The sequence below is a fragment of the Drosophila virilis genome, chromosome 2 (assembly GCF_030788295.1).
Source record: "Drosophila virilis strain 15010-1051.87 chromosome 2, Dvir_AGI_RSII-ME, whole genome shotgun sequence".
Taxonomy (NCBI): Eukaryota; Metazoa; Arthropoda; class Insecta; order Diptera; family Drosophilidae; genus Drosophila; species Drosophila virilis.
The window spans coordinates 17056484-17077428 of NC_091544.1; the positions used below are offsets into that span (position 1 = coordinate 17056484).

Below are 20945 nucleotides of genomic sequence, written 5' to 3' on the forward strand. Positions count from 1 at the left end.
TATGCAGAGCTGTGTCAATACTGGCGTCAAGCGGCACGCTTGACAATGCGCTACTATCGATAGTTTTTGGCGCGCAAAAAGTGTGGCCACAACAACAGAGTTGTTAAAAGTTATTGAATAAGAAAAGTAAAGATTGATATTTATCCATTCTTAAGTAAGAAATGTATAAATTAAAAAAAAATCAAGTTTAATTTGGAGTTATATGCCAATGCTGAAAGTTATTGTTATTGCATTGTTTTATTTATGCAAAAATCAATTTCACTTTTATTAATTCAAAATTAACAGACGTTTCTCTCCAAATGTATTACAGTTCAATGTTATTTTCGCTGCTTTACGCACTGTAAACAGAAATTAGTGTTGTTTAACAAACAAACATCAAAGTTTGTTGTTTACAAACTCAACAAAAAGGAAGCCCCATCAAAACAATCAAGAACTCAAGGTAAACAACAAAAAAAAGCAAATGAAAATAACTGACAACTTACAAAGAAACAGAAATCCAGAAAATGAGCACGCGGCTTTGCGCCTACAAGGACTGCCATAATTTTTATTATCGGCAGGATAACAGCGGCTGCGGCGACGTGACACTTTTTGCATTCCCCAAGGATACGAAGCGCGCCGAACAGTGGCGTGTGCTGGGTCAAGTGCATCCAAAAATTGGTCCCAAACAACTATATATGTGCTCCATACATTTTGATGCCAAATATCTATCTTTGAACAAGAATCGTCGCATATTGCTCGGCGAAGCTCTGCCGTTTCCCTACAGCGAAAGAAGAACACCCGAGGAGAATCCCGAACAAATGACAGCCACATCATCTTCGACGGCACAGCAAAGCTATTGCATCAATCCGGGTGCTAAGAAAAACCAAATGGAAGATGACAACCTCAAAGAGAGTATATCGACGACATGCTCATCTTCGCAGCAAAGCTTTTATATCAACATGGACGAGGACGATTTAAGCATTGACAAACTTGTTATGGTCGAGTCAACGACAACACCTTCACAGACCAAGGGGAATGCAGAAACAGATCTGTTCGACAAAAGTAAGTGGAATATTATTGAATACACATTTGTAACTATGTTTTTTTTTTTCTGTTTTACTTAAAAACTTAGTTGAATTGAGCATTGTGCCGCCCGCCCGCAAACGCGCACGTCCGCCCACGCTGGAGCTGGATGAGGAGGAGCCGGCGGCAGAGGATGATCAGCTTATAGACGACTCCGAGGTATCCATATTCAAGTTCAAGGGGGAGCAATATGTGCAAATGTCCCGGGAATACTATCTGCAAGAGAAACGCCAATTGCTGGAACAGCTGCGCACCTACAAACGGACGCTGGCCAATATTAAAATGGAATTAATGCCGCTTAAGGATATATGAGACGATTTAACCATATTATATTTCTTAAAAGCCTAGTTTCAAATTCGAGTTTCAATCACTTAGCTCACAGATGGCATCTTGTGCTGCCTGCTCCACATCGCTGTCCAGCTCGGGCACATCGCTGTCCACGTCGGGCTCCTCATCATCCTCATCCTCATCATCATCATCGTCGTTGTCCGCCTGCTCCTGCCTGCCCTGGCTGAGTCTCTGGCGCTGCAACAGCGCCGCCCAACTGAGCTGTGTGTCACACAGCGGACACACGCCGCCAACAGGTATATAGTGTCCGGGCTGATCGCTTAGCATGTAGTTGGCCAGGCACAGCATGTGGCAGGTCAAGCGGCATTTGGCATTCAAGCAGCCCAAGCGCGAACGCTCCGGCTGCTGAATGGGCTGCATGCACAGATGGCACTCTGACGCCCAGACGACTGCAGCTCGCTCCGTGGCATTCACATCCAAGCGATTCTGTGAGGTGGTTAGGGCCACCTTGCCGCTAACGATGAGCATGTGCGGTGGCAGCGGCAGCACAAATGCCCGCTCATAGTCTGCCTCCAGCCAGCGTATTGTTAGCGGCAATCGATGCCAGGGTCCCACGCCTAGCATTCGATTGAGTATACGAAAATTATAATCAAAATGCGATTCCCGGTGCAATTTACGCTTCAATTCGGGATACATTTTAAGGCGCGTTGATAGCATCGGCTGTTGCCACGCCCATTCGAACTGTAGCGCGACAATATTGTTGGGAAATCCATGGACAATCAACACCATTTGCCAGGGTCCCTTTTTGCTGGTCTTCCTGGCGCCGCCAAAGTCACAGCCACGATTGTGCTGCTTAATCCTGCGCTTGGGATTCACCGTAAAGCCCACATAGCACTTGCCACGATATCGTGCATCCGGACTCTGGCTGCACAGCAGATACACGCCATAGAAGTGGCCCTTCTGGACCAGAACCTCGCTGGAGCCTGAAAGTTATAGTTTTAATTATAAACAAGTTCATCTGCTACTCAACCAACATTCAAAGGCAGCGACAAGAGTTTATCACATGATATTTGCCAACAGATTCCGATTTCATATATATCTTCAAATGTCTACTCTACAAATCGAACGGTCCGCATCGCTCCAGCTAGAAGACAGCATGTCATCCAAAGGCAATTCCCCGTAGTCGGTTCTCAGTTCAATGTTTGTGCAATCGATCATGGAGCATCCGGCTTCATCTGATTGTTCCTCTAGAAGCTACACGACATAGTATTTCGATTGCTTGTAAGATTTCGACTTTGGAGACAGACTGTCTACGGGCTCAGAGATGCCTCTGCAAGGGTAAAAACATTCAAACGGGTCTCTGTTCATTTCTGAAAGACCACTTTTTTATATAAACAGGAAATCAAAAGTATCTCAGAGCTTGCTCTTGAATCGAATGTTTGCCTACACAAACTATTAATCGCTTTTGTTTGCTGTTGCTTGTTATTTGGTCTAGAAGTTCTTTCTGTGTTCTGTCTCTTAGTCTAATTTATTATGGTTTTTCTTTCTTGCATAGCACTTTGCTAATTTAATTCTAGTTTCATAGCTCCACTAGCGGCCAGTCCATTCATTTGTTGTTGTTGCTGTTGCTGCTGCTGCTGTTGCTGCTGTTGCTGCTGCTGCTGCTGTGGCTGCTGCGACACGGACAACACCTGAGTCTGAGTTGGCGCTGGCTCCCGCGCCTGTTGCTGTGACTGTGTCGTCGACGCGGCAGAGCTGTTGCCATTCTGCAGCGTCGCCTGCTGCTGCGGATTGGCCGCCTCGATGCCCGCGACAGTGGCTGCTTCGCTGGGCGCCAAGATGCCGCTGCCGCCATTGCTTTGTTGCTGTTGCTGCTGCTGTTGTTGCTGTTGTGCAGCTGCTGCTGCCGCTGCTGCTGCTGCTGCTGCAGCATTCTCCTGCACGGAGTTGATGAGTTTGATGCGCTTGCGCGTATAATGCTGCCACTGTAGTATGGCCTGATCATCGATAAATTTGCAGCATTGATTGTTAACGATTTCGCGTCGAAAGTGCTCGTATTGCAGCAGATCGAGAAAGTATAGGCACATGGGATACATCAAATACTTGGCATAGTCGGGCTCTTTCCAGTACTGCAGATACTTGAGGTAGTTGATAAACGACGGATCCTTAAAGTAACCGCGCTGTGCGAGAACTGCAAAGCAAACAAAACCTATTTGAGTAATAAGCAAGCAAAAAGAGCTACGCATATAGCTAAATATGGCCAATTCGGGAAGTCAGGCACAAGCTTTGATAGCACTTCAATGCGCACCAGAAACATTTAAGAACAGTTAATTGCGACACGCCGAAGAAGGAATACTCCTACAGGATGATGGATTAAGGTTGGAAGAACATTTCTTCGATGACAATATTTGAAGATGTCTGCATCTGTGCGTTAAACTTCTTACAATAAAAGCTATAAAAACAATGCCTAACATCGATTTGTGTCGATGAGAAAATGAGCATATCGCCCGAAAGGTATCCAAGCTCGAAGTGTTCGACATGGACAGATCTGTTCGATTCCGATGCGCAGCTTACCCTGGAAATGGCCATATCAAGATCATGTTCTGCCTGATAATAAGATTTTCGTTATTCTAGCTAGGGTATAAAGAGACTTACAGTTGAGATAGTTGGGATTGGAGAGGCACTGCACAAACTCCAGTTCGATTTGCCAGCGTCGTTTTTGTTGTTCCTCCGATTCGATGGCCGCTAAACAAAATATAAAACATGTTTAGAGCTTGCATTTGAAATTGAAATAAGCTTTGTTTTGGGTTAGTTGTCACTAAAATGGCTGTTAATTTCGTACTAACTAAAAGCATGTGAATATTTATAGAAAACAATGAAATGTCGAATGCAAAATGTGTTTAAATTTTTTTTTTTTTTGGTTTTTGTTGGGTTTACTTACTCTTACCCTTTCCGTACATTTTGGCCATTTTTCTAGCTGTTGTGGAAAGGGTTTCGTTGTTTTTGCGTTTTTTCAGTTTGTTTGTTTGCTAATTCTTCGGGTGTTGTTGTTTGTTTGTTGTGCTTGGGTGTGATTTCTCGTGTGCTTCAAAATCGTACATAACACAAAAATCATAAATTACACATAAAAATCTACACAATTCTCATTTGTGTGTCTGTTTGCGTGTGTGTGTGTGTGTCGGATGGGTATAAATATATATAAAAAAAGGAAAAAGCGCATACAAACACAAACGGAATTGAGTAGCACTTAAAACGTAATTCAACTATGAAACTCTCTGTCGCTGCTTAATTATGTTGGGTGATATTCGTTTTGTGGTAAGCAAATTAATTAAAATTTATTGTTATTTTCAGCTACAAACCGTATGTGTTCATGACAGCGTGACCGAATCTTGTAAGTAGAAGAATACTGTTTTCCATAGCTAAAATATACCGTAAATATACTGAATTCCCTGCAACGAAAATTAGCATGTACACACTGTTTCCAAACATTTTGATTTATTTCCATATTTATTAGATATAAATTCTCTTAAATGCGTTCACGTATTATCGATTAGCGCATCTCTTAGTTTTAAACTAAATATATCACTTACACTCGTTATTACATTTACTCACTGAACGTATCACTGCAAAGATCTCTCTTACACTGTTAAAACCGATCTGTTGGGCTCTCTTAAATGAACAGAAATTCATCAAAAGGAGCGCGCAATTTAATTTATTTTAAAAATTTCACCAACACATTTCAATTATTTTGTCTCCTTACAATAAATTTATTTGACAATTTCATTTAATGTCTACCTATTAGTTTAAAACAAATTGTTATTTAAATATATTAAATAGTCATCAAAAGTTCGGTCAGACAGTACGTAGCTCCGAAAAACATACGGAGTATAGTTTCTTTTCCGGTAGTATTATTGTTCAGAGAGTAAGCCGTCGCTCTCTCTCTCTGGCACTCTCGCTCTCTCTCTCTCTTTCAGTCTCTCTCACACTCTCAGCTTGCTGAATTTCATCAATTTTGTTGTGCCGCTCATTCGTATTTTGGCATTTGAAGCGTACGGACGTCGTGGTCGGTTTCGCGGACGCTTATTTGTTTGTTGCTGCGAAAAAATATCGTTTTACCAAATAGTTTAACATAAATGCATGCATGTACATACCAATGTACATCTTTTAAGTATAACGAAATCATAAAAGAAATCAATCAAAAGCTAAGGCAACTACAGAAGTGAGTAGATTCCAAGAAATCACAAGTGCGTGTGCCGACACATGTACATCAATTTATACATACAAATGTACATGCGAGTGCCTGTTTGCGCGCGCGTGTGTGTGTGTGTGTTTGTGTGTGGGTCTGCGCGCGAGGTGCAAAATAAAATTCACAAGCGGCAAAATAAATGAATAAAATTGTATACACAAAGTGAGCTGCGGCACCAGAAGCAGCAGCAGAATGTTGTGAAGTTGCGGCGCAAAAAGAAAGCCCGCGAATAAAACGAGAAGAAAAAAAAAAAGAAGTGAATTTAGGGCTGCAACTAGGAAAGTGCGTCGTTTTATTTTGAAATCGATACGAAAATAAAAATACACAAAAAGTGGGCCTCGTTCTACATACAAACAAATATACCTACGAATGTTGTCATACATATGCATTAATGTGCATGTATATTTGCTGGCGTGTGAATGTGTGTGTGCGTGTGCAAAGTGCAACATAAACAAACGAAAATGTTTAACAAGAATGCAAAAAAGGTAAATACATGATGTGCCTATGTGTCTGTATACATACAAATATACTCGAAAAATTACTACGCAGCAGAAATTTATGCGGCACTGTTGTTGTTGTTGTTGTTTCATATCTATCATATCTTCTGTTTCGTCTTTATCGCCGCCACCGCCGCCGACTTTGTCTCGTTTTGTGAATGAGCAGCAGAGCAGTGTTCTATAGTGTACGTGTGCGTGTGTGCGCGCGCGTGTGTGTGTGTGTGTGAGCAAAATAGCAAAACAAAACTACGTTCCGGCATCTCTGGCATAGATGGCGCTCTCAGCGCTGTTTTGTTGTGCTCTCTGTGCGCGCTCTCGCTAGCTCAATTTGTGTGTGAGAGTGAGTACGGCAAGAAAAGCAAAAGTGTGAAGGAAGCGCGAAAACGACAATAACAACAACAATGGGAATATGTCAACATGAAGAACAAGACAATTGCAAAGAAATAATATGGAATAAGAGTAGTAGTAAAAGTAGTAGCAAAGGAGATGGCGGAGGTGTTTGCTAATTAAAAAGCGTAGCAGTAATTGGCATACCGCTGTGCAGTCGTTCTCGTTCGCACACATGATGTTGCCACTTACTGTGCGTGTATGTGTTGATATGTTCTTCTTGCAATACATATGTATGTATGTATATTAAGAAATAACATTAAAATGCCGTTGTATTAATCATAATATATTTTTGATGGCGGAGCGTAAGGAATGTTGCCGAAAAGTTGAACATGCGTATATGTATGTGTATTCTCACTGATTCTGTGTGTGCGTGCTTGCGTGTGTTTGTGCGTTTGTTTTCTGTGTAATTTATTTATTTTTAAATCGAGTTTGCCTCTGTGTGTGTGTGTGTGTGTGTGTGTCCGTGTGTGTGACAAAAATAAGTTGCCGCAAAAACAAAATTGTTGAAAAACAACAGGGACTAGCCAAGTTTTGTATATAGCAAAACCGGAAATTGTTTATGCGACGTTGGCAGCGACGTCAGCGATAACCGATCGCTAGTTTTTATGACGTGTGTATGACGGGCACACCAATATACGCACACATTCACATATCATATAAGGTGGCAACTCTCTGGAAATGTTGGTGCATAATTTGGCCACACTAATTAGCGGTACGAAGAGCAATAATAACAACAACAGCACACAAAAATACGTTGACCACATGTCTAAACGGCGCGCGTGTGCATGCACAACAATAACAAGAAGAAGAGGGAAAAAAGAGAGCGAAATGAGCTGATGACCATGTGTGTGTGTGTGTGTGTTAGTTGAGCGAGACAAACTGGCAGGTGTCATTGACCCTTTTCGCTGTGACGGTAAAAGCACATTTTATTGTTGTTGTTGTTGCCGCTGCTGTTATTTGCACTTTTTGTTTTTGGCTTTTTTTCTTCTTCGTTTTTTTTTTGCTGCGTTTGCTGTCGCTGCTGTTATTTTAGCTGTTGTTGTTGTTGTTGCTGCTTATGCTACACACTGCGGCTGCTTGGCCTTGAACTTAGGCGCGTTTTCTAAAGCACATATTTAAGCTCCAAAGCTCACACACACAAACACACACACACACGCATCAGTTTCAAATTTATTTTATTTTTTTTTTTGTGCTATGCTTTTGTTGACAATTCTCTTTTGAGGCGCGCAGAAAACGCACACACCAAAAATGGTATCAATTACGCAATTTAGGTTGTTGTTGTTGTTGTTGTTGTTGTTGCTAAAAGCTTTGCTACTTTTATTGTTCGTTATGTTGACAAATGTCAGTGTGTGTGTGTGTGTGTGTGTGTGTGTGAAGCTTGTTTTTTATACTATTTGAATTGAGGTCAACGCTGCCTTGTATTCAGGAACAAGGGGCGCTGCGTGTGTGGGTCACGTCCTCAGAATCGTAGCACAACATATTTTACACATGACTCAATATTCCCCAATTTTTGGCAAGAACAAGCGAGAGACGTTGAGTGTGTCTCCCGGTATATACATATATATATATATACATAGATATATATATACATAGTTTGTATATAGCGTTAGAAAAGATCGTTGGAAAACCTACACAAACATAAAACAACAACAAAGGAATAAAAAATATTACTAAAAAACTATATTACATCATTGATCAAAGCATGACTAACGCTAAACAATAAAAACTAATTTAGCCCGACAAATGAGAACTTTCAGAAATTCGAATTATTCAAGCAAATGAATTTAATATGCTTAAATATTTCTAGTAATCCATCTCAGGGAATAATAAAAATATGAGAAATTCTAGTAAATACAAATTAAAGATTTGCAAAATCATGAACAGAATCGAATATATATATATATATACGCGGAACCATCAAATCGCACTTTCTCATATTTGAGCTATGTATGGGATATTTTCTATGAGATCCAACGAGTAATCGGGGAATATATAATCTATTTGTATGCGAGATAAAGCTCCCTTCTGTGAAGCACTTGAATTGATCGTTTCCATTTTAGCGAAATTATGACCAAACCTGGGTATGTGTCACCTTTTGGCAAACCATATTGCGGCACATACATTCACACATGTTTTCGTACAAATCGTTAGATTAGGCATTTAAACGCCCTCTCTCGGGGGTGTATAATCACTTTATAACAAAATTGGTAACACTCTCATATGCTTTCGTATAGAGAATATAAAGAATTTAAATGTAGATGCTCATATGTATTTTTTATGTATATATATGTTACATAAATAAGGGTATTTGGTCGTCAGTGCTGGAAAGCTTACTTTTCTTTTGCAGCTATTAGATCATTGTTGTCCGATTGAAACACTTTTGAGTCGAATCTATTGTGAATACGTAAATCGTTTACTTTGAATTAAATGTCAGACAATTTCAGTTTCACAAAATAATGTTATTTTCTTAAAGTGCTGCGTTACATTCATGAGTAATATTGTGTCGGATTGTTGAAGGTTTTTAGCTATAGATTGTTTAAAAGAAAAACAAGGTAATAAATTAAATTTAATTAAAACCTAATGCAAGGGTTTAGCTCTAAAAGCATGTGTCGTTGACTTCATTATCAAAATGTGCGTGTGTGTGTGTGTGTGTGTGTGTGTGTGCATATATAGAATTTGTTGTGGCATTTGCCAAAAGAAGAAACGATAACCTCTATAAAAAAAAAAAAACATTGATCACAAGATGTGCGTGGTACCCCCCATTCGACCCTCCCCCCCTGCCTTTCAGCATCAGCACACCACGTCATCAGCCTGTCTGCCCTGCCCGCCCGATGGCCTGTCACACCTTACGCTCGCGCTGTCTCTGTCTAACTAACGTATCTGCCCAGTTGAACCAGTGTTGCCATCTTAAAAAAAAAAAACGAGCATTTTGAAAATCATAATTGTGATTACGATTGTGTACTGCACACACGCATTTCGTGTTTATGCGTAGGCGGCGACACAGACATCTCTTTGTGTGTGTGTGTGTGTGTGTGTGTGTGTTTATTTACTTGGACCTTAGACTCTTGATAAGTGGGGCCTGTGAGCGTTGGAGTCGGAGCGTGTGATGCGAATGAATCACTTGTAAAAACTGCGAAAACCAATAAAACAAAATAATAAACAACTCTTATAAAAAGCACAAAAACAGCATACACACACCCACACACACACAGAGAGAGAGAGAGAGAGAGAGAGAGAGAGAGAGAGTGAGAGAGAGAGAGATCTACATATGGTATTTATCTAATTAATACTGTTTTTCTTCTTGATAACGCTTTTTGCGTACATTTGTCGTTTATCCTGTGCCATGGTGCCGTTACAATAACTTAACGAAGCAAAAACAACAACAACTGCTTTTATACTCTTTTGACACTTTTAATATTCTCTGTTTTTCTGCTCTGCTCTCCCTTGTCTCTGTGTTGTCTTTGTATATGTATTTTCGACATTTTGCTTTGCACAGTTATTTGTTTTTCTTGTTTTGAAAGATTCCGTTTTGTATTGACGTTCGTTTAAATATATATGTACACACGTATGTACGTAACGTTGCTCATAAAGCAGCCGCAGCCGGTGTGCATGCGTGCGTGTGTGCGTGCGTGTGTGCGTGTGGCCGTGCGTGTGTGCGTTCGTGTGTTGGTGCAATAAACAATACACGTGGTTGCATTTCTATTATTGTGCTCATTTCTCGCTTACTCTCTTACTCACACTAACACACACTGCTTGCTGCAGTCGGTCAACTTTTTTGTTGTGCTTACCTATTGTCTCTACGTGTATGAATGAATGTTTACATATGTGTGTGTGTGTGTGTGGGTATGGCGCTTGGAGCATTTAGTGCGAATGCCGCTGCCGCTGCCGCTGCTGCCGCTGCTGTTGCTGCTGTTGCTGCTGCTGCTGCTGCTGCTGGGTGGGCGGCTATTTAACGGTGGCGCTGTTTTTGCGTTTGCTGCTATTTATAGTAATTTTTATAAACATTAGCAGATAAACCCAATGCCCGCTCTTGTGCGTGTGCGTGTGCGTGTGCGTGTGTGTGTGTATACGTGTGCGTGTGCGTGGGTATTTAGTGTTGCATATCTATTGCTTAGAATTGGGATTTGCTGACGGCATTGACGCGTTCGCATTGAAATGTTGTTAGTTAATAAGTTTTTTAGAATTTGTTTAGCTTTCTAATCGCTGCCCGTTTGGCGCTGCGCCACTCACTCGCTGCTTGCGCCTGCCTGTTCTCTAGAACGACCTTTGAGTGACCTAATTAGGAATTTTTTGTTTTTGGAAAATGTTCTCAATGATTTAAATCGTATTACTCATTTTTTTTTTTCGATTCCCTAGATTAAAAAGCCAAAAGTATAAAGTACAGCCAAAAACAGAATCTTTGGTCAAAACTATATACAGTAAGCAGTCGAGGAGGGAGGACGTTACGTACATATATAGTTAACATTCTGCGATTCCATTAGCAAGTGTCAGTCGAAGTTTTATGCTGAAAATATATATCCATTTTATAAGTAAATTAGTTTTCATGTTACCTGATTTCACTATGCTCAACATTTGTTACATTTACATACTTAACATTCTGCGATTCCATTAGCAAGTGTCATACGAATGGCAAATCTGCCGCTTCTTTAAATAAACAGCTCTTCGGTTTGATATGCTTTATCTATGCGCCGCAAAGTTTTCATTCCAAAGGTCAAATAATAAGGTCTAGAATTAGGTATAAAAGTATATTACAAATTTGCTGTAAACCCACAGGCAATATACTTGACATTAGCAAAAAATGTAAAAAATGTATGTATGTGTGCAATAAGGCTATTCTTCATCTGACTAGAAACTAGACTCTGACTTAAGAATGTTTAAATGCATCTCGTCCCTCCCACCACCACGCTGCCCTTATCATTTTTCTGCTTAGCCACTTAACATTAACTTAAATGCATCTCGGCATAAGTAACCGTTATTGTTGTAGAACATACAAATGTGTACTTAATAGAAATGGAAAAAGCCCAAGCCCCGAAGAGCATGTGAGTGTTTGAATTTGTTTTACAACACTGAAATTGATTGAAATAACTGTAAAACAAATTTAAGAGAAAATCAATCACTTTTTAACTATGAGCAGTTCGTATGTAATTAAACTAAAAGCTTTGCCCGACAGACTTCAAATAATAAACAAGAAAAACAATCCATACAAATCGTATCACTAAATGTTATTTCTCCACATATATGTAAATGCATTTATTTTATATATATTTATTTATGCACATAAACTGTTTTCTTATATGTAAATACTAAGAAACTAAGAAAATGCCGTTTGTTCTTCTAAGTGCATGTAAATTTCTGTCTCGTCCTTTGCACTACTTTGTCACGTAGAACTGAACACGCATCACTGAGATGAGTCTAAATATACATACATATATATGTGCATGTGTGTGTGTGTGTGTGTGTGTGTATTTACACGCACACGCATGTTGAGTAACTCACAACAACAACAACAGCGAGCAAGGCATTTTATGATTTCATTTTAACTGTACTCGTAAATTTAGCGATTAGTGAACGTCGGCCCCGCCGTTGTCGTCGTTCGCCAGTTGTTGTTGTTGTTGTTGTTGTTGTTGTCTCTGCTTCTTGGCTTGGCTTGCTTCCTATTCCTCGTCTCCGTTTTCGGTTTGCGTGCTTCACGCGCCAGTCGCGGCACTCTATATTTTTTGCGGCTGCTCCTTTTAGCCGCCGCCGTCGTCGCTGCCGCCGTCGTCGCTCCAAACCCTCCCCAAACAATGAGACGTCGGCACTGGGCAGACAAACAGACAGCGAGACAGCTAGACAGACGGACGGGGCGGGCGGGCTGCTGCGTCGCTCTCACTCCTGTGCTCTGTGTGCATACATATGCATATCTATGTGCGTGTGTGTGTGTGTGTGTGTGTGTGTGTGTCTGACTGTCGCGCTTTGTTTGGCTTTTGCAACATTGTTGCACACGGAGTTTATTTTTAGACCACAATTCCATGCTGTTCCTAACAGAGCGACGACGTTGACATCGCCGCGACTGCAGTTTGTTGTTGTTTTTAATGTTTTGCTCCCATTTTTTTTTTTTTTTTTTTTTTTTTTTGCCCGCTTTCTTGTTTGTTTCTTGAGGTAATTAATTTTCGCCTTGTTTTTGGAGCTCTCTCTCTCTCGCTCTCGTTCTCTCTTTCTACTGTTGTACAAAATTTATGTTTTGATTAGCGTGCATAGGCGATGGCTTTAACTTTTTAATGGCTTTTTAATTAGGCGGCTTCTTTTGATGTATTCATGTCTAGACCCGCTCTCCCTCCCCATCCTGCTGTTATTGCTGCCTGCTTCTCATTAGGCATTTTCGCAATGGTCTGCTACATTTTGGTGCCAGGCCACAGGCAGTGGCCGGGCCAGGCGCCTCACTATAAAATACTACTATTACACACACACACAAACACGCGAGCACACACACACACACACACACACACATCAGTTACTACTTAAAACCGCATTCGTAATTTTTATTACAACCACCACCAATGATGGCGCATGCATCGTTTATCCTGTTCTCACTCTTCTGCTTTTGGCCTTTTTACTATACGCCTTGCTAGTATTTTTTGGTAGTCACTGTACCACATTTTTACAACAGAGCGCCCCAGACAGGGGCCAACGACACCATTTTGCGCGCGTTCTCTCTCCCTCTCCCTCTCCCTCTCTCTCTCTCTCTCTCTCTCTCTCTCTCTCTCTCTGTCTTGCACAAACAGACACACTCACACACAAATGCCTGGCAGGGGACAGGCGTGCGCCTTCATTCATAAGCGTTGCGCTTTTTGCAGTCGACGACGACGACGTCGACGGCGGCGGCGCCGCCACTCTGCAAAATTTGGCGGCTTGCATGTGAACAATTTTCGTTATTTATGTGTGTATTTGTCTGTACTGGCGCTTTTGTTGTTTCTGTTTCTGTTTTTGTTATTGTTTTTGTTCGTGCTGCTGTTGCATGCGTAGCTTCCGCCCTTATCACAACATTTACACGCATACACATACCGTTTCGTTTTCATGCACAGGCACTGTCTCTCTGCGCTCTCTACGACTTGTGTGTGTGCGCGCGCGCTCTTTCTCTCCTCTCTCGCCATCTCTCTCTCTCTCTATCTCTCTGTCTATTTTGGCCGCCGCCTTACTCCGGCTCGCTTCGGAGTTTTGTTGTCGTCCTGTCGGCTGCATGTTTTTATACGCATTGCGTTTTACACGTCTATCCTTAATACGCCGCAAACGCCGACACCGTGTCTCTCGTTCTCGCTCTCGTGCATTTTGTCAGTTGCCTCTTCTGCATCTCTCTCGCTTGCACTTGCAGTATTTTGTTATTAGATTTCACTTTGTTTTTATACTCATTCGCCTGCCGTTTTCACACACTACGCTTCGCGTCATTTTTCGGGGTCAACGTCATCTCGAGGGTTGCTGCTGCTTTTGCTTCTGCTTCTGCTTCTGTCGCCGCCGACGCCGACGCCGTCAATCGTCGTCGCAGTTGTTTGCGTTTGTGTTGTTGTTTTGTGCATGGCTCGTATTTTTTTGCGGCGTCTCACAGTTACTACGTTTATGCGCCGACCGTTATCATGATGTCATCTTGCGCTGCATTTTAAAGCGAAAGCATGGCGAATTTAATTTTTTTTAAATGGGAATTTAACGTAATTTGGTTTACACGATGCGTCGTATAAACGTGATATGTGCACATGTAGTTGAACAGTGTGTTACTTTTGCCGCTGCCTTAGTGTAGGTCGCGTGCTGTGTATTCTTGCGTGACACGAACATGCACGACTTAATGATTAGCATTTTCTATTGACCAACAGAGCTGCTTTCAAAAATATTTATTTTATTATTATTCAGCAAATATTTATATTTTAACAAATTAGAATCACATCTTAAACCAACACGTTGTGTTCCGGATTGATTTGAATTCACAATCTCAAATCTAGATAAGCGAATCGTTGTTAAATAAAAATATCCAATAAAGTAAACAAATTTATGAATTAAAAATATGCAAATATTTATGAACTTTTAAACCAGTGCCAAACAAGATGGCAACTCATAGATTTTATTAAATAAATGTCTATCTACATAAAAAGTAAATTAAATTAAACAAATATAACTATTGAATGAGTGCTCGTGCTCAGAATATCAAGCACGCGCTCATCCCTATGTCTGCTGCTGCTGCAGCACATTTTTAGTGCTGGCGCGACGAAACGCGCACCTCCCGGTTCGATGCGCCTGTCAGTCCGTCTGTCCGTCCCTCTGTCCCTCTGTCCCTCTGTCTGTCTGTCTGTATGTGTCTGCGCCCGTGACTGTTTATTTGTTGTCTTGGCCAAAATAAATTTTAGACGAATCGTGCGAATTGCAAGCAAAATAAAACTGGTATTTAAAACATTGCTCAGCGTCTGCCGCGGGCCCAATTAAAGGCAAAAGCAAGCAACACACAAAAAACAAAAAACACAAAAATTATCATTTAATTTATTTATTTATTTGAAACCCATTTATATGTATGTATTTCTCTTTATACATACATATATGCACTTTCTGTCGTTTTTGCTCCCCGCCAACTTCCCACACCAATTTTTTGCCCGGCTTCGCGTGCCGCACACAACACCCCACGTGACTTTTAGTAGTAGAATTGTATGCTGCGCTTTTTTCTTCTTCTTTTTGTTGCTGCGCCTCTTTGTCTGCCTTTGTTGTGTCTGCATTGCTGATGGGTGGTTGGCGAGGGGGCGTGGCAGCAGCAACAACTACTCTGCTATTTCTGCACATTTTTGTTGCTGTTGTTGTTGTTTTTGTCTAGAAAAGGCGTGGCTCGTAAGTGCCAAAATGCTATTTAAGGCAATTTTTTGGTGTTTTGTATTTTTTTCTTAATACTTTTTTTTTTTGTTTTCCTGTGATAACGTTGGCAATCGTGTGTTAATCTTTTTTATTTTACATTTATGTTCATTTTGATTCATTTCGAAAGATAAGCGTTTTTTTTTTCATTCAAAGATTTATGCTCTCTCTTCTTTCAAAGGGGGGAGCAAATTATGAATTGCTTTTCAGGCTCGATCGGGCTTATTATTTGCACTACTTTTATATAACCCGATGTCAACTGTACTTTGAAGCTAAAATTTATTGTATTTATGGGTTGCTTAAGTAATTAAATGTTAACTAATTAGGCTATACGGAGGTATATAAACATATAGAGATTATCATCTCTATATATATATATATTAGAAATTAAAGGATACTTAAGGCTTAGTTAAGGGGCATCTTCCCAACGATTTGCTGATTTCCTGACTCCCAATTGTTATTTATTTATTTTATAAAATATATTTTCGTATTGAAAAGTACTTAAGCTAATTGGAAATTAACGAATTTCTATTTCCTTTTTAGGTTCGCAAAATGCATTATTAAAGTCACGTGGAATATCATAAAAAGTGTAAAATGTGACACTGCAAAGGAATCCAAATTGAAAGAGAAACTGACAACAACAACAACTGAAACAACTGCAACAACAACTGCAACAACAGCAACGCCACAGCATCAAATGCAACGCAGAGAGCAAAGAGCAACAATAAACAAAACAATAAATATGAAAAAATGATAACCTAAATAAATAAAATTGCTAGTCAAATAGTTTGGAGAAACGAAGAGACGAAACGCGGCGAATTGAGAAACGCGGCGAATTCGCAAACGGGTCGCGCGACGCATTTTGTGAGTTCCTAACAAAGAAAGAAGGAAAGAACGAAAGAAGGAAGCCTGGCTCTGCGTTTGCTACCTCTCTGCTCTCTCCCACTCTTCAGATATCTGTGCCCTTTATAAAGCCATCTCTTTCGCGCACTTTGACACTTTGTTGTTATCTACGCTTTCGCCAGAAAAGCTGCACAGCCAAAGGCAAAAGAAAGTGCAGCAAAACGAAAGGGAGAAGAAGCAGCAACAGCAGCAGCAGCGCGCCAGAAAATCGAAACGTGTTTTAAATTTATAACAATAAATAAGATAAATTGTTGTGCTGCCGCTCTCTCGCTCGCCTCACCAACATCAACATAATCAACAACAACAACAGCAACAACAACTACGAAGAGGCACCCTAGGTAAGTTGCTTGCATTCCACTGTCCACATTCCATACTCTTCTAGTCTGCTCTCTTTTGCTTCTCGCGTGCTCCAAATTAATGTGACATTCCAATCTTCGAATGTGCCCTGCACAGTTTGTGATCAAATTGAGAGTTTATGGGTTTTGGCAATATATTCCGTTTTTTACGATTTTAAAACGAGATATAATAATATATTAAAATTTTTTTTTGCTTTAAATTAATATTAATTAAAAAACAATGTTTCTACGAAATTTGCTTAAATTAAATGAATTTCGTTTCATTTACGATATTTAGCTGCACGGCAGGGTATAGCTAGGTCGGCTAATTGTTGCCGCCCAGCCGTATGGAATTTCTCTCGATTGACAATGTGTGAGACGTGTGAACATGGAAGTTTAATAGGCGTCATTGTTGGCGCAGCAGGGCGAAGATGAGGAAGATGAGGCCGATGGGAAGGAGTAGGAGAAGAATTAGTTTCCGTTTGTTCCTCGATATTTCACAGATTGTTGTTTTCTCTCTCGCTCTCTCGTTCTTTGTGGCATTTCCGCATGGCCCAGTTTCTAAACACTCACGCTGTAATAAATATCGAGAAAATTCCGGAAAACGGGAAAAGCGACCGGCTAAATAATGTGTAACAAATGGCGCGTCTGTCGCAACAACAACAACAACTGCAACTGCAACTGCAATAATAATAACTTGGCGACGACAACGGCGACTGCTGCAGCTCCAGCAGCAAAACTTTCTAGAGCAAGGACCCCCCCCCCCCCCCCCCCCCCCCCGGTCCGGGCAGACCCTGCCCGCCAACACACCACACTTTGGCTGACACATTGGCTAGGCGAGGGGTGGGTGGCTGATGGGGAGTGGGAGGGGCCGAATCAAACGCGCCAGTCACTCAATTGCATACTCACCGTCTGGGTATTTTTTCTTGGTGTGTGGAGCACACTTGAGACGTCTGTTGGCATGCGGCTTGTGGCATGTGGCATGTGGCATGTGGCATGTGGCATGCCATGCGATTTGTGGCGCTGCCATTGCACATTTAGATATCGTACCATGCCAGAGTTGCCATTACAGCCCGGAAATGCCGGCTAATGCAATGAAAATTGATCAGATATTCAGCGTACTCGATTAGCTTTCAAAAGTTTCTCCCAAAGATTCGCTATATGTATTACTTAAAGTCTCGCTAGAGAGATATCCAAAAAAAAACAATAACTTCATTGAAATGAAATGGAAATTCAAAGTTTAGGTAAACGAGGAAACGGGCATGGCCTTATCAATAGTATAGGGTATCTAAAGTCTTATCGAATCGACGTTGTGTATAGGGTATTTATAAAACTGCAATTATGTTTTATACTTATTATTCTTATTATTTTATAAACATAGCTTGCTCTTTTAGCCTTTTATTCTGAATCCTCGTAATACCTACAGACAAAAGGCAGGGATTTTTTTCGTTCTACTGTAAATCCCATAACGGAAAATATTCAATTCCCCAGCACGTGTTAGCTGTCATTCAGAGACGAGGTTGTTGTTGTTGTTGTTGTCGTTGTTGTGATTGAGATGGGGGCAACGACGAGTCGAACTGTCTCGTTGCGTTCGATGCATGCGCTTGCTTCTTCTTCTTCATCATCATCATCTTCTTCTTCTTCTTCTTCTTCTTAAGGGGAGCCCATTGCTTGGCGTTGTTGTTGTTAGCACATGCCGCAGACGCGCGCATTCTGTCAGTTGCTCAATTAGACGCACTTCCGTTGCACAGACAGAGAGCCCCTCACCTCTGCCTGCCCTCTATCTTCATCAATGTTTTTCATTCCACCACGTTTCGCTGGCAGCGCCTCCAAATGTGCGCATGTTTCCTATATTTATTTCCGTTTTGTCCGTGTGATTGATGGCTGACTGCTGTCGCTGTCGCCGTCGCCGTCGCTGTCGCCGTTGCCGTTGCCGCTGACTGCGACGCTAACATCGGCTATTAATGTCGCTTTTTATGCTTGTAAGCAATGATGTAACAAACGAAAAAGAAATAATGTAACGATTAACACAATTCATAATAATAAAAACCAAACTGCGGGTCCGTTCGCTTGATTGGTGTCGGCTAGGGGACAAGATATAGCTAAGGGGAGGGAGAAAAGCGGCCTCCAAACGGCCACCAATGATTAATTACGGCATGTCGTACGTACGTGCGTACGCACATATACAATTAAATAGTCGCATGCTCACTCATACATTTACACGCAACTCCCCTATGTCGCCCTCTCGCACAGCGTTTGCTTTATGTGCTCAATACCGTAGACAGTTAACATGCCGTAAAATTTTTCAGCTCTCACTCTTTTTGGGTATGATGGTTGTGCGACGAAAACCAACATCGAGGAGTGGAGAGAAAAAGAATGAGACAGAGAGAGAGAGAGAGCGAGAGACAGCAGTTGCTGCTGTTGTTGCCGTTGCTGTTGCTTTTCCAAGTTGCCTTAGTTGCTCAGCAGTCAAGAATGCAAAGATTAAGCAGCGCAGCAGCCATCGCAGTCCACGGCCCTTGCTCTCTGTCTCTCTGTCTGTCTGTCTGTTTGTCTGTCTGGCTGGATGCTGTTTGTGTGTAATGTAAAAAGCACGTTTTAAGTTATGTGAACGGTGTGTGAATGAGTCGTCGTCGTATCGTGCTGTTGCGGGGCAGAAGGAAAGAGAGTCTGAAAGTTAAGCCAAACTTGCTTGCTTTGTGCTTGTAGAGAGGGAACAAGAGAGAGAGAGAGAGAGAGAGAGAGAGAGAGATCAGACAGGCGAGAGTTATGTTAGTTATGCCGCTGATGTTGATATTGTTATTGTTGGTTTTGTTGTAATGTGCTGCATATGACATGCCATGTAATGCTGTGCAAATAATGACTTTGCCCAAGTGAGTGGGTGAACTGCAAGAGAGAGAGCGAGAGAGAGAGATAAACGAGCTTTGCAGAAAAGAAAGAGAATTCAAAAGAATTCCGATATTGTGATTAACGTGGATTGTAAGCTGGTTTTGAAGATGGATGCGTCAGGAATGTTTGGAATGCGTTTGAGAGTAAAATACAAAAAAATACAATTTGCTCTTAACAGTTTCTCTTCGACTCGAATATTAAAGTTTTACATTCGGGAATGATGTCACAATTTGTGTTTTACCTAATTATTTTCATTGCTTACACACACAAAACACATTATGTGGTGACATTTAGACCAGTCATAAATTAGTTTTCATGACCAGTTGCAGCAACAACTGTTGCTGCTGCTGCTGTTGCCCGCAAATGACATTTTCTATGCCCCCTACCCCGATCTCCGTCCCTGCCCGCACCGCTAGCAATTACTCGCGCTTGTTGGCAGTGTGTGCATTTGAGTTAGAGTTGAAAAAAAAAAAAAGGAAAACAACAACAACAACAACGACGAGCAACCTGAAAATAACATTATTTCCGCATTCCAAGCAAAGCGCATGCGCACAGCCTCCGTTGCACTCAGCGGACGCGTCTAAATTGAGAATTGAGTGTGTATATGTGTGCGTGTGTGTGCGTGCGTGTGAAAGAGCGAACGCGTGAGGGAGGCCAGCTTACGACCCACACTCGTGGCGCCCATTAAAACGTCATAGTTCTTGCAGCTGCATTTTAAGCTGCCTGCCTGCCTGCCTGCCTGCCTGCTTGGGTAATAATAGTTTTTTAATTGCTCATAAAAGTCAGAAACGAAAAGTACAAACAAAAAAGAAAAGGTAAGCTGTCGATTTTTGCTGCTGCTGCTGCTGCTGCTGCTGCTGCGGCTCTCCCATTAATCACTTGCGAGTGACTCGAAATGCTTAAAGCGCCACATCAAGTAAGAACCGTTAAGCATATGCAATCAGATCGCAGCTGAAGACTTAACATATGCGCATTTGTCAGCGCTTGGCCCTAGCGAGAGCGAGCGAGATGGCTATAGTAAAACCCCCAAGCGAGCAATCGGCCGATCTTGGTATTGACATTGACAATGTCGCCCCAGTCTCTCTGCAAATGGGTGAAATACGTATATTTTTATTTAAGTTTTTTTTTTCTTCTTCTGCTTTTGTCAAACTTGAGCTTGAAAACAAGTTTTCACTGGGAATGTGAAGAAACTTATAGAAAAAATGGTTTAGTTATTTATTTAGACTAAAATATATATATATTTATTGATATATCCAAACTATAAAATTAGAATAATTCGCAACAAAATGGTGAAATAATTGGAATATAGATATCTATGCATATAAATAACTAACTAAGTAACCAATAGAGCATATGAATGCATTTGTATGCACCTATGTAATTGAAGTGTATTGAAGTGTTGGAAAACGCTTCGTGAGTTTCTAGTGTTGCGTCTTGAACTATATTCCAGCTGGGAATAATTCAAAAAGCTTT

General features: G+C 41.2%; 3 protein-coding genes across 11 annotated transcripts in view; 2 read left to right on the top strand and 1 right to left on the bottom strand.

Annotated features, from left to right (window-relative positions):
* Positions 1 to 310: 310 nt before the first annotated feature.
* On the top strand, positions 311 to 1409 carry Dlip2 (Dorsal interacting protein 2). 2 transcript variants are annotated; one of them, XM_032437407.2, is made up of 3 exons: positions 311 to 439; positions 493 to 1041; positions 1112 to 1409. In XM_032437407.2, the coding sequence occupies exons 2-3, from the start codon at positions 504 to 506 to the stop codon at positions 1372 to 1374; spliced, it is 801 nt and encodes a 266-aa protein (XP_032293298.1). In that variant the 5' UTR covers positions 311 to 439; positions 493 to 503; the 3' UTR covers positions 1375 to 1409. The 2 variants fall into 2 exon arrangements, with proteins under 2 accessions (XP_032293298.1, XP_032293299.1); XM_032437408.2 differs by having other exon boundaries at positions 328 to 439; positions 487 to 1041.
* Positions 1370 to 4799, bottom strand: LOC6629377 (structure-specific endonuclease subunit SLX1 homolog). Of its 6 annotated transcripts, none has more exons than XM_070207722.1 (4): positions 4710 to 4799; positions 4292 to 4435; positions 4006 to 4095; positions 2402 to 3559 (listed from the first exon to the last, which is right to left on the bottom strand). In XM_070207722.1, exons 2-4 carry the CDS (start codon positions 4317 to 4319, stop codon positions 2913 to 2915), a joined length of 765 nt encoding a protein of 254 aa, XP_070063823.1. In that variant the 5' UTR covers positions 4320 to 4435; positions 4710 to 4799; the 3' UTR covers positions 2402 to 2912. The 6 variants fall into 6 exon arrangements, with proteins under 6 accessions (XP_002053541.3, XP_070063823.1, XP_032293305.1 ...); XM_032437414.2 differs by having other exon boundaries at positions 4573 to 4715; XM_070207721.1 differs by lacking the exon at positions 4292 to 4435 and having other exon boundaries at positions 4710 to 4796.
* A 575-nt stretch (positions 4800 to 5374) lies between these two features.
* The window catches only part of InR (Insulin-like receptor), a 47902-nt gene continuing 32331 nt past the window's right edge, over positions 5375 to 20945 (top strand). Inside the window, exons 1-2 of one of the 3 annotated variants that reach the window (XM_002053503.4) lie at positions 5375 to 6081; positions 15889 to 16586. The gene's annotated coding sequence lies outside the window, so the exon portion shown is untranslated. Of the gene's footprint in view, positions 6082 to 9015; positions 9036 to 15888; positions 16587 to 20945 lie in introns of those variants that run through there. The other 2 variants (XM_070207718.1, XM_070207719.1) reach the window with 2 other exon arrangements.